The 14,239-nt window shown below is 39.5% G+C and overlaps 2 protein-coding genes across 2 annotated transcripts in view; one reads left to right on the top strand and one right to left on the bottom strand.

Annotated features, from left to right (window-relative positions):
* Window positions 1-599: 599 nt before the first annotated feature.
* On the bottom strand, window positions 600-1,368 carry LOC109399749 (large ribosomal subunit protein bL17m). Its single transcript, XM_029867135.2, has one exon. It carries the CDS (start codon window positions 1,231-1,233, stop codon window positions 649-651), a length of 585 nt encoding a protein of 194 aa, XP_029722995.2. The 5' UTR covers window positions 1,234-1,368; the 3' UTR covers window positions 600-648.
* A 9,590-nt stretch (window positions 1,369-10,958) lies between these two features.
* The window catches only part of LOC109399713 (homeobox protein 5), a 425,270-nt gene continuing 421,989 nt past the window's right edge, over window positions 10,959-14,239 (top strand). The window contains exon 1 of the mRNA XM_062856465.1: window positions 10,959-11,162. The gene's annotated coding sequence lies outside the window, so the exon portion shown is untranslated. The remainder of the gene's footprint in view (window positions 11,163-14,239) is intronic.

A 14,239-nucleotide genomic window follows, 5' to 3' on the forward strand; every position in this document is an offset into this window, starting at 1 on the left:
CTAGAGCTATATTTTTCGATTTTTTAACGATTTTTAAAATAAATGTCAAAAACTTATTATTACTGATTTATAATAACCCCTTTATTTAAACGCGGAGGTTTTTATAAACGACCTATCAACCTAGTTGTAAACGACAATGCTTTTTAAACAATATAAAACTGGCTACAACTCCCATGAAAAACGACGCCAGGATATAATTTATTATTCTCATTTGCACGCACTTTGTAATCAACCTTCAATTAGCATCCGGCTTCTAGCTAGAGTTGAGTAATTGCTAATTTACTTCCGTATTGTTGCGATGGCCACTATTAACTGACGTCGACCTTTTCCTAGCTAGTCGACCTAGCTATAATGAAGAAAGTTTGACCTTTTCTTTCTGCTGAAATAGATACGCATTCCACACCGTAGACCATTCCAAGCCAGATCGGACGACCGCAGTGCAAAACATCCCCCATCTCACAACAGCTCGCCAACAACAGTCAAGAAAGTAATTAAAAACGTTGGCATAAATTAAACCCATCGGTGCGCGTTGACTCGTTCAACTTTTCACTAGCAAGTGCTGCGGCGGGTTTCTCACAGAATGAAAGGCACAACACCAATTTCCTGCATTCGTATTAGCTCTATTTTTTATTCCGCTCCTTTCCCGACTCACTTCTTTCCACCCTCACTTTCACTGGTAGTTTGTTTGGCTTGCTCACCTATCTGGGCAGCGATTTCGGCATATTTTTCCTTCCGGAAATCCTTCCGAGCCTCGTCCAGCAGTACGTTGTGCAGCAGGCTTCGGTTCTGGTGCAAATTCGGAACCAACGCCGGGTACGGGTTACCCCGCAGCTCCAGCACCGCTCGCTTCCGGTACCATCCGGGGTACTCCTTCGGTGCTTTGTACATTCTCGTGGCGGACACTTTGTACTCCTCGAAGCGCGGCGCCAGCACCTTGAACAGTTTGTGCACCAGCTGTTTCTCCGTCAGCCAGTAGTCGGCCATCTCCATCGTCGGCTGGTGCCGGTCCCCGTACCGGATGGCATCGGAAATGAGTCGTTCGGCGTAAGCACGAGCCTCATCTGCCCGCTGGTAGTTCAGCTCGATTCGCTCGTGTTTGATCAGTGCCGTGACGGTTTTGCGCAACTTGTCCAGCCGACCCTCCGGCCCGTCGATGTTTTTCAGATTGCGATGGCGCGGCCGGACGGCTATTTTCAGCTGCGACATCAGTTTAGCCACTTCGGCTTGGTTCATTTTCACTTGGTGGGTTGACGAAGTTTATTATTTCACTAGTATTTTAAAGTAGTTTGAAAATTTTTTTCTGCTAGAAACCGGTGATTATTCAATCAAAACACATTTTTCTGGACAACTGCGGAGAAAGAAAAGGTGCAAATCGAAATCAAAACAAACCTAGCTGTCAAAAATATCGAATAAAAGTATCGATGTTACGGCAGGGCTGCTTTCTTTTCAATAGGGTGACTAGTAGCTTCAACCGGTTGGAAGCAGAAATTCAGGCTTTTTTTCCTGTTGGAGACATATCTAGATTGAGTTTAAATAAGGGCGAAAGTAACATGAGAGAGTTCTCTTCATCGACTCTCTCTTCTGCAAATTAAAGTGATAAGATCTAGGACAAGATGCAAATTCAATCGATTTTTACACTTGGACGCTAGATTGCATCGCAACGGGTCCAAGTGTAAACCACAACCTAGCGATTTATGACCAAAAAGTTCAACCATACATACATTTTCTCACTTTAATTTGAAGAAGAGAGAGTCGATGAAGAGAACTCGCTCATGTTACTTTCGCCCTTATTTAAACTCAATCTAGATATTATGCTTTTGGTTGAAATAACGAAGTGACCGAACGTGCGAAAATTGATTTTTAACCTACTTAGAAATGTCGCAACTCAATTTGGATTAGTGCATATTGTTGCTCTTAATTAGCTTAATGATGCGCAACAGAAAAAATAGATTAAAATTTACTTCGCAGCTGCAACTGCGCATGTGCTTCTAGCGACGACTTCGATTTGGTGGTGCGACGATAATAGTACCACCACAGTACATATTATGGTGACTACTATAAAAAAGCGACGCCGCACTGGCATTATTTGCACCGACGAACCGTCGTGACAGCTAGAACAAATAAATTCAAATTTGTTGTCCCCGACGCCATGATGAAAAATAGCCGAACACTACCGCCACCCCTATAACGGTTTGCGTTGGTTTGATAGCACGATCCCAAACCCCCGTGTGTTCATATAGGGAAAGGTTTGCGTCTGCGCTGATTTGACAGAAGCGTTCGCTCGCTTTGCTGGTCGACCGTTAAATTGGGGGGGGGGGACGGTTTTGAAACACCACTGTCACGTCGGTTCGTCGGTGTTATTTGTTCTTAGCAACCGTGGAATTTATTGTGCTTAATTGTTTTTGCTTTTTCCTAAACTGTCAACGAAAATACTTTCAGGATATTTTTTTCAAATTCGTAGAGAACTTGCTAATTGTATTGTTTCTAATTTTAGGTTAACGGCATTTGGACTTATATTGACGCAAGCACAGGATTGAACCTAACACCCGATTTTACTACTGTTCAACTCGTCCTCGCAACTTCCGTGATAAGCTTGTCTTTCAAAACTGGATTCAGTAGCGAAAAAATACCTAAGATTTTCCAAAGATGTGCAATGTTTTCCTGGCCTAGCACTATCCAGCAGGATTCGCCAAGTGAGAATGAAAGACCACAAATAAAACGGCATCGCTGTAACATCCCAAAAGTTCAATCCCAGCGAGAAGGGCTGCTCAAGCTCCAGCTTTCCGGTCTGAGTTTTTGGAATGTTTATTTTGGCAAATTTAATGAATTCATCTTATGTTCTATTTTTACTTATAAAAACAAAACTTTTAAACAATTTATTAATTGTCCCGGGTTTACATGATCTAACTACTTTTCGATTATGAACGTTCGAAATATTTCACACCGTAGTTGGAACGTTGCCTGTGTATTGTCTGGATTGGTTGGACATGCAGATCACGGAAGGTCTGGTGTAGATGGACGTCTAGCTTGCCTGCTTTTGGAATGGATTGAGATGGCTGGTTTAAGGCTTGTACGTAAATCGAATGCTGGACCGCTTGAGGACGAAACCGATAAGCGCAATGAGGGCTTCCAGATCTAGCTTCTGTCCGGGAATATCTGACAGTTCGAAGTGTCTTGAACAGCAACAATAGAAACCAAACGATAAGTCGGTGCCGGAATGGCTAACTGAATCGTTATTCCTGTAGATTAAACAATGCATTTAAAAATCTACAAATGGGGATTATAGAAGGAATAAGAGGGACTAACTTTCATTGCTTTCAAAGTAATCAATAATGTAAGCTAATCACGAAAGCTGCCTTAGGTTCATTTCTGTGTAAGTAGTAGTCCAAACGCCATTACCCTAGAAAAAACAAATAATCTAATAAAAATTGATACATACAAATAAATCAACCTGAAAATTCTGATGATGACAGATACTTTATTTACTTCGGAGCTCAAGGTTTGCTGGAATTGGCACAGATATTGTCAAATTAATTTATAGCATCCGTCATTATGGCATCTGTGCCACCCGGTGCCACTGGTGTGCCCGGTGTGCCCAAGGCACACTGTGTAGAGTGACTACCCCTTGGAGAAATGGTTAAATGACAATAGGACAGATCGGTGAAGTACTAGATTTGTAGTAATGAGCTGAATTTTAGTATGGTGAGAAGGCCAGTTCTCCGTTTCTGCAATAAAATGGTGCAAAAAGCGTGGGTATTATGATTCCTTGCCTAATTTAATGCTGTTTGAGCAAAACTTCGGGCAACAGTGTTGTTGTTTTCTCCATTTCTTGCAACATAAACGACATAGTCATCCAAAGTTTTGCTCAAACAGCATCAAATTAGGAAAGGAATCATAATACCCACGCTTTTTGCACCAATTCATTGCAGAAACGGAGAATTGACCTTCTCACCATACTAAAATTCAGCTCATTACTACAAATCTAGTACTACACCGAACGTGCCCCATTGCTAATGGTCATCTACAGTATGAGAAACAATGCATTTACAGATTGTGATTATGCGGCGAAGAAATAGCACCGACGAACCGACGTGACAGCTAGAACAAATAAATTCAAATTTGTTGTCCGCGACGCCATAATGAAAAAATAGCCAAACACTATCGCCACCTCTATTATGCCTCTCAAGAAAAATCAGAATATGGCGATTATCTGCCTCTGGCTTCTGATATAAGTGCGACAGTCACTGAGCATAACAGCGTCACCAGATTTAAAAGTATATAATTCCATTATATTTATGGGGTTTGACAGCAAGAACACTCACTCCACTGAGCCACTCTTGCCGTTCGTCACAAATACATTCAAAAACATCTGTCACTTCGCGAAACCCACGTGCTTTTGTGTTTGGCGGGAAAACTTTTTCTTTTGTTTTGCCTTGCGACTGTCATGCGGCGGTATGCCTTGCGAGCGTACGACCGCCGCAGGACTCTAATAAAAGATAAGCGCGACAATATAACGGCTCGCGATGATTTGATAGCGCGACACCGAACCCCCGTGTGTTCATATAGGAAACGGTTCGCGTCTGCGCTGATTTGACAGAAGCGATCGCTCGCTTCGGTGGTTGACCGTTAAATTTGGGGGGGACACTTTTGAATCACCACTGTCACGTCGGTTCGTCGGTGGAAATCAGGCCCCTGGCATCAATGAAATATATCGTAGCCAACATCTAACTACCTTATACTCATATTCGTGCAATTTGAAATGAGCGTGTAATCAACAAACGCAGCTTTTGTTTGATGTTGTGAACCACACACGAAATCACATTTACAATGCGTGTTTGTTGGGTTGCTTTATTCAACTAATCGCAGCCTCCTCTTACCGTACATTAATATTAAAGCGAGATTGAAGTGTTTTGTGATCATAACAGGTGGAAAAAAATGATTCCAAAAACTGATCAACAAACCAAAATAAACGTTAAACAAAAAATTGTTGATGTTTTCGCATTTGACAGTGGGCGCTATTTATTAGCGCCCAGGACATCCTGTCTGTACCATGATTCCAATGCAATGATATACACGAAAAATATTTTAATGATTTTATTTATGAAGATTGATTAATGTTTTTCATAAGATAATACGTTATTGATTTCATGAAGACAACTAATTGTGTTCATGCAATGACCTTTTAATAGCCATAACATTTCCTTATACCATGTATAAGTTTTGTGTTATGGCTAGAGAAGTATAAGATTTAACTAATAAATTCTCTAAGGTTTTGTTTTGAATGGCAAAAACCAAACGGCGCCAGATTTTTTCCAACGTGGGCCATCATGGCACGTTGAATTTAGCCGCCGGCAATATAATAGGAGTTTTTTGAGCCTGCGAAACACGCTCGGAGATCACGGTAGGTGTTGAACTACTTAATTTTGTGCCTTTAACTTATTCAGCATTTTGTTTTTTCCTTCACAAAACAGACGGCAGACGGCGGACCCACTCGCTTGGTCGCAGCCGGTGCGGAGATTCCAGCTGGCTTTCACTACTCCTCGGCGTTCCAACTGGTGAAAAGCGGCGCCACCCGCTCCCGGAATGGAGATCCCAGCAGGTTCCGCTTCTCCTCGATACTCCGCCAAACTAAGAGAAGTATCACCCGCTACTTTGCTGCTGACACAAAGATTCCGGCTGGCACTGCTACTTCTTTGTGATCCGGCTTACAAAGGCTGCATCACCCATTGCCGGAATGAGGATCCCTGCTGCTCCGCTGCCCTTTGCCACGCTGGATAACTGAGGCGGCGAAACCCGTATCCGGAACGTGTGATGAGCAAGGTTTTAAAAATTGGAACAACTTTAACGTCTTTGTTAGTATATATAGTTCATGCCATGTTGATTATATTAAATAAATTATGTACGAATCGTAACATAATTGTTTTAGTAAAAATAAGGAAAAAAGTAAAATATTAGGAATTTTAAACAAAATTTACGATAATAGATTATATTAGGTTAGATGCATACAATCTATGAGGAAATTCTAATACAAATTATTACAAAGAACGAATCACATTCATAAGTTAAAACTTATACTTTTTATTTATCGTATGTTATGTTTCATATAACACACTCAGATGAGCTTCATTAGGAAAACGAAATGGCAAAAATATATAACATTTTCTTATATATTCCATATGGAAATTTTTTTTCGTGTAGGCCGTGTCAGGGGCCTGGTGGAAATAGTGCGCCGAAGACATCAATTTGATTTGATGCAATCGCGCAGTTTTATTTAGGCTGCGGCCAGAGTGGACGCGTCACGCGACGCGACGCGGTGCGGCGCGTTTTTGACGCGGCTTCCAACGCGGCTTGATAGCCACAGTGAACGCGGTGCAACGCGTCTGTTCGTAAAGCAAACTGAAAAGTTTTCATAATTTCCGTCACCTTTGCACATGAATACTGACCATAACTATTTTATTTATTAACTACTAGCTGTACCGGCAAACGTCGTACTGCCTGCCTACTGCGTTTTTTGACATGCAGCTCCGTAGAAAAATGCCCCGCACAATGAAATTTCAAACTTTCTCGTTTTCGGTGCTTTCCCGGTCGATTTTTCTAATTCTTTTTTCGCACGAACACGTCGGAGCCCTGCACGAATAAAACACTGAAAGAATGGTGCAGATTCGTTGGCCCGTTTCCGAGCCTATTCGTGACATACAAACACCATTCCATTTTTATTTATATAGATTTTATTAAACTGACCATAATTATGTCATCTTTCAAAATACAACAAACGGTGAGAAGTTTTGATAAGATTTTATGGATATTGGATCACTTCACACCATCAATGTATAATTTCCAACTCGGGTTGCAGAGACAGATTGTGACAGGTTCGCTTTGACAACCAGTAGCACACAATCAAAGTGAGCTGTCTCCTCTCTATCGGTTTAAGAGTCATAACATTTCAACAGTTTTCTAGAGGTTTTTGATGAAAAATTTCCAAGAAATATGTGATTATTGTGCTCAACCTAAAATTAAAAATGAACCATTTATCTGAATTTACCTTCAAATGCTATTTACTTCTGATGATTCAAAAGAGGTGTACATTTGGGACAATGATGATTCCCTAACCTCAAATCTACCCGTCCTTTAGGTACAAATTTTGAAATTTTATGAGCAACAAGATTTAACGTATACAACAAGAGCTACCACAGGGTTGTATACTTAAAAAAATGGCGCCATTCGTTTATTTTTAAACAGCAAGGCAATGGAACAAGTTTGTTAACTCAAAATAGTATATTTTTATTTTGAAACTATTTTTTAAGCTTACACCCGAATAAAAAATACAGTAGAAAAACCGAACGTTATATTGTAACAGTACTATTTAGAACCATATTTTTACAATAGACACCACTGTAAAAATAAAAATACAAAAACAATAAGATGTAATGTTGGATACCATACCGTGAATTGTAAATAAGATTTTTACAATATATTATACAGGTTGTTAAGTATCGTAACAATATAAAAAAATATTTTTCTCCATATATATTTTTTTGCAAAACCATACATTTTATTGTTAATGAATTGTTCAAAATACTGATACGTGGGTTTAAATATACCGTACATTGTATGGTACATGAATGGTTTCAAACAATAAAATGTACCGTAAATAAATTGTTTTTAATTGTAATTTCACTACTGGTTATACATTGAATCAAATGGTTTTGGAATGGTTCTCTTTTGTTATGTTGAATTGTTTTACATTACATAAACCATATATTGTTATATTATCTTGCCATTTTCCTCCTGTTAATGGCATCTTAGGCTTATTAGATTTATTAGAATGCGCTTTGGGAATTCCCAGAGCGTTTTGGATAACCCTTCATATATAGGATCGCCCACGTCTAAGTCTGAGTAGTCTCTGATTGCATTAACAGTTGCAGCTTAGGCTCCCATTCCCCACCAGCCAGATAACCGGGTTTCGCAAACTAAGCATTATTTGTGGCAACACTTTGAGCGGCATGATGGAACTATGCCGAGCGCGCTAAGTGTTATTAGACCACTAATGTAGTTGCATGAAGTGGGTGACGAGGTACATAAGTATCATTACAGCGTGCTTAACCGTTATTGCAATATTGAGGCACCAGTTTGACTTAAGTTTGAAATACATAACAACTCATGAGATAACTGTCAAGTTCGATTCAAATATAAGTTAGGTTAAAAAGCGAACCCGCAGATGAACCTATATTAAATGTCATTTCAGTGTTCAGTCCAGTCCATATGTTAAAGATGGCTCTACGTCAAAGATAAAGTTTGTCAACCGCATTTGATTCGATTGTGGTCGAAGGCAAGTTCACATGAGAGAAGAGGAGAAAACTCCCCTAAATGCAAATACAGAAAGAATAGTGTTGAAGTGTTGAACTCATCTACTGATTTACGGTAATCTGACCTGCATCTTTCCGGGTTGGCCTACATTGCATTAGTATTTCTCTCATCGCACTCTACACACCTAGCCCGCCCTCGAGCCCGCCATATCTCTTCGACCCCTGCTTGGACCTGCAGTTCTTAGGACATCTGGTTTACCACTGATTTAAACATGTTATTGGCATTAACCCTTTGGAGCCGGAGGGGTCATATATGACCCCGGCGATGAAACCGAGCATAACAAACGTGTTCGACACCAGCGAGGTTGCGTCAACAGCGGCGAAAAAAATCGATTCCAAAAGGTTAAATTGATGTTTCAACTTATTCACTTTTTTTTTCTTTCCTTTCCTTTGCATCAAAAAAGTCACAAACATCAACAAAACAAAGCACGGAAAAAATCTTAAACTGAATAAATCTGGTGTTCGATTTAAATAGGTCGAATCTGCATAGGAATCACAGCAAACATACGATCTATTCAAATCGAACACAGAAATAATTAAAAATTCACGGAAAAATAATGTTTCGGAAAAGTGAATGGTTCAAACGTAAGAAAAACAGTATAATATATTGTTACATAAAAATCCAATGTAAATGTATAGTATAGCGAACCATTTCATTACAATACACTTTATTGTAGCTGGTACACTGTATGGTGCAGGAATGGTTTTCACCATACACCCTATGGTTAGTTTTTATCCGGGCAGCCCTAGTAGAATACTTTGAGATAGTAAAATAAACGAGAGGGTGCAAACGCCTTTTTGTGCATGAAACATGTTAGGGCTAATGTGAAAGCTCTGCTTGTAATGGGTGTAAAATGACAGAGATTTCGATTATTTCCGTTAAGTCTTTAGTCATAAATTCAAAGGAATTACTGATTTTGATTTACAGAATAGGTGATAAGTGAGGTTACGAGCATTGGCGTAAATAGGGGGTGGCCAGGGGGAGCCTGGCCCCCTCCAGATTAATCCATTCCGGATAAAAAATCGCGCAGTTCAGGCGAAAAGTATCTTTTTAGTATGAAAAATCTAGATCGACTTGGCCTTGGCCCCCCCTAGAGCTATGACCTAGTTACGCTTATGGTTACGAGACGCCACCGGATAATAAACATGTGGTATTATTCATGTTAATATTTTTTAATTCACATTTAAATGCATTTGAAAAACAATTTCGTAAAATAACCGCCATGATTTGGTAAAAACGGACGAAACCCACACAAAAATACAAAATTCTCCGCGAGAACCGCGTGACTTCCGCATCAAAAACAGTGCATGCACTGTTTTGTCGTGCGTCGCGCGGCTAAACGCTTTCCGCTTCGCATCGTTCCGCGCGCACTCTGGCATGTTATGATTGTTTTCCCTGTATTCCAATGAACGGAGTTCTGCCGCGCGTCGACGCGTGACCTGTCAAATGCCGCATTGCACCGCGTCGCGCCGCGTGACGCGTCCACTCTGGCCGGCACCTTACGTTTTCGCACTTATGAATACTCAGTGCGCAGTCCAGTGGTGAACTAAATGCGGTATACAAAAACGTAATATTTATTTCGCACGTCACATGAAATGCCTGAAATGTCACATAGACGAATCGGTAATTTCAAAACTTCCAACGCCAACCGATTCAATCGTCGATAATTCTTGATGCCACCCCTGCGTCATTGCATTTTTGGCGTCGCCCGCCGACTCGTCCGGCAGTCGACTTTTCAAAGCAACTTTTGATACGCGCCGCGACGCTGGTTTGTTTGGATGCTCAAACATCCACTAGTGCAAAAGAGCACGCTGACACATTGTCTCCGCAGGAGCAAGAGAGATGGCATTTCTCGCTCACATTTAAACGCTGTCGCCTCCCGTCACCGCCGTCCCACAGTGGGAAAATTATATAAGCAGATGTAAAAATCATTTCATGTACACTAAATTCTTTATACACGACTTTTTTAAGCGGTTTTATTTATTTTACACGATTTTTTTGAGCACGATTTTCTCGAATACGCGATGTGGTTCTGGAAAAATTCTCTCCCGATCGCTATTTCCTTCCTACTAGATTTCTACCATCTTATCATCTTATCATCTTTATTGATCTACCATCTACCATCTTATCATCTTTATTGATACCCTGTCAAAATTTTGAAGACGATCGATCGACCATTTTGTTTTGACCATCATTTTGACAGATAACGCATGAGTGAAAATAGGACAGAACCAAATCCGTCTTTGGTTTACACCTGAGACGTTTACACTAGCGCAGAACACTGTGGGAAAGGCTTGAAAATTGTCAAATTGTGTGAATGGGGTTGGACTACCGAAATATTTATCTAGATTCAGTTTGAATAATGGCGAAAGTAACATGATAAATTACTCTTCATCGACTCTCTCTTCTTCAAACTTAAGTGACAAGATGTAACTAAGTTACATGGACAAGTCTTGTCCATAATTAAATTATTTATACAAATTATTTGTAAATATTTTTTTTATTATATAGGTAGCTGTTTTTGGTACGGCTAAATTTACAAATTCCCCACTGTGCTTCGTCCGGTCGATCGTCGTCTCGTCCGTCGAACTTGTTTTCCCTGTGCTGGTGCTTTTCGCTTGCTTGCGTTCGAGATGCGTTCGGTTCAAGAATCGCGATTTTAAAACTCGAGTGTTTGAAAAAGTGGCTTGTTTATCGGCGAAAATTTCGGTGATTTTCTGAGTGAAAAGTGCGTTGTTTGCCGTGTGAAAAGTGCGGTGCATAATCGGCGAAAGGCCGGGTACCTGCTAGTGATTGTAAGTGCGACGGGCGAGTGTACAGCGCAGAAGAAAGCCCTAGAAGTTGGGTGTGTGTGATAATCGCATGCATGGATCCATGTTTTTCGCTGGCCATTAACACGCAATCCTCGGCGGATTTGTCTGGCTCACTCCCGGTGCAAAAAAATTGACTCGTGTGTGTTAAATAGTGTTCTTGTTCTGATGAACTGGATTTTCGAAGCCGAATGGGGTGGAATAACTGCTGACGATGCAATTTTGTCGTCGTCGTTTTCCGCAAAGTCCGACCGTCATTCAATCCTTCAAAGTGCATGCGTCTTCAGAACAAACATAACCAGACAGGAAAAGGGAGCAGGGAGTGGGGCAAGGGGAGTCCTGCCTGACAGTGAAATCGATTTCCACAAGCTCTCTTTCACCCAGTCCCTACGTCGTTCCTAGATCATACATAACGCTCTTCCATCCACGGTTCAATATGGATGTTGAGATTGTTGTCTCCACGGTTTTCCCGGGCCTAGTATTTAGGATTTAAGACTGTTGCTTCAACCGAGCAACGGTCCTCTACAATAATAAATAATTTCGCGATATTGATAGGGGATGCCGGGGTAACATGCGCCCCCTAAGAATGACTCGATTTCAGTTATTGTTGACGGAATACAGAAAGTCGATAATTAATTATTAAACAATTATGTATTCTTACAATAATTATTGAAATTCGCAACTAATTTTGTTAAGGCTGAAATATGATTTTTTTATGATTAAAGGCGAAATAATATGCGACAAATTTAGTGGACGATATTAGCTGTTACTTAAAGAAATAATGCACATTTGAAAGGTTCTGATTTCCTGCTTTGTATTGCTGCTTCTTCTTATGACTTCCACAGGCAGGATATAGACATGCAAAATGATCATTGACAGAGAAAGTTCTCAGAATTAACTGTGCAACACTAAGCTGAGAAGCAGGCTTTCTCCAGATGGAAATTACGCCAGGAAGAAGAAGCACCGACGAACCGACGTGACAGTGGCGATCCAAAACTGTCCCCCCCCTAATTTAACCTTCCAGGACGCGCAACCAAAAACCAAAGCAACCAAAACTGCACCGCGCTCGCGCTGTATACGACGAGCGAGGTTTTTTGGTAGTGTTGTACTTTTTACAACAGCGCGCGTCCTGAAGGGTTAACGGTCGACCAGCAAAGCGAGCGATCGCTTCTGTCAAATTCTAGCGTAACGTTTGAAAAGGGCCTATCTGCAAAATGTAAACAAACCCGATTTTTCACTACAGTTTCTTACCGATTTTGGCAACACGAGGTGAATTTTATGTTGCCAAATTGGGGTGTTGCCAAAATCGGTATATTTTTTTTGTGGATTATTTTCAACTTTTATACGTCAATTTGGCTTATATTTTAAATATGGACTATTCACAAGTTATAAAACGATTCCTGTAGGTGACGTTCATAAATTACGTCATGATTTGTAAAATTGTTGATTTTGGAAAATTTAATGAATTGTGATTTTTTGAAGAAGAGTAAGGCTTAAATATAAATACATTTACAAATACAAACGATTTTTCGGTAAAAAATTTTGGTCAGAATTTTTTGTTGCCAAAATCGGTAAAAAATTGTTGCCAAAATCGGGTGTTGCCAAAATCGGTAAGAAATTGTTGCCAAAAACGGGTGTTGCCAAAATCGGGAAGGAAATGTTGCCAAAAACGGGTGTTGCCAAAATCGGGAGTAGACAAAAACGGGTGTTGCCAAAATCGGTAAGGAACTGTATTCCTATCAATATCTACCTAAGCTATCCCATAACACCTTAATCAATGTGAAAAGAACTATTTTACCCGTATTTTAAATACAATGTATTTAAATTAAAGAATTACTAAAAATTGTTGGAAAATATGAAAAATAATCAAAATTTACAAAAGGGCCTATCTGTTTAAAAATATAATTTTCAGTTAGGCCCTTTTGAATGCAGTTAGGCCCTAAAAGATTATTCAATTTCAGATAGGCCCTTTTAAAATGTCATTTTAAAAGGGCCTATCTGAAATTGAATAATCTTTTAGGGCCTAACTGCATTCAAAAGGGCCTAACTGAAAATTATATTTTTAAACAGATAGGCCCTTTTGTAAATTTTGATTATTTTTCATATTTTCCAACAATTTTTAGTAATTCTTTAATTTTCCTTGAGTTATCGATGAAAATAAATCCAAAATATTTCAAATTAGCTAAAATTAAGAAAAAAAATAAAAGGGCCTAACTAAAACTTACCATTCAAATCAGATAGGCCCTTTTGTAAATTTGATTTTTTTTTCTTTGCAATAATTTTGAGTAGCTCTTTAACTTTCCTTGAATTAGCGATAATAATAATCCAGAATAATTTAAATTAGCTAAAAATAATGCAAAAATAAAAGGGCCTAACTGAAATTGCCGACGATAAAAGGGCCTAACTGCTAGGGCCTAACTGATTTTTAAAAATGTAAAAGGGCCTATCTGCCGTTCGTGTTCAAAATCCATTATTTATGGGATTATAGCTATGGTATGATGCAAATAATGCACAGAACCATAAAGTAGACTTCCATACGTGTCAATAGATGGAATAACACATGTAAAAAAGTCTTTCGTTTTTAAATAGGATTAACTAATCTGGAAGGTAATCTTCTCATGCGATTTTCTCAATGTTTACGTTTTGCAGATAGGCCCTTTTCAAATGTTACGCTAGAAATCAGCGCAGACGCGAACCGTTTCCTACACTCAGCGAAAAAAACTAACGAAATTCATCAAAATACCTTATGTTTTTTTGCTATAAGTAAAAATTATGGATGTCATAAGAATACCTTATGAAAAATGATCGTGCTTGTTATGACAAATTTCATAAGACAGACTTATGAAAAGAGCAAAAATATCTTAAAATGACAGAGACTGGATTCGATCCATGAACGTCGGGATCACTGTGCTCGTGTTTAATCCACACGGCTACCGACGCATGAGAATATCATATTGCTAAACAAATATAAAAGCCAAGCTGTGAGGCGATTTTGCGTCAAAGAGCGACTTTATGAAATTCATCCTAATCATTATGAATTTTTAGAGGTCGTTTCATAAGTT

The sequence above is a fragment of the Aedes albopictus genome, chromosome 3, assembly GCF_035046485.1.
Source record: "Aedes albopictus strain Foshan chromosome 3, AalbF5, whole genome shotgun sequence".
Lineage (NCBI taxonomy): Eukaryota > Metazoa > Arthropoda > Insecta > Diptera > Culicidae > Aedes > Aedes albopictus.

Bases quoted from the DNA above. Each gene is read 5' to 3' on its own strand.
- LOC109399749 (XM_029867135.2), bottom strand. From the start codon at position 1,233: ATGAACCAAGCCGAAGTGGCTAAACTGATGTCGCAGCTGAAAATAGCC.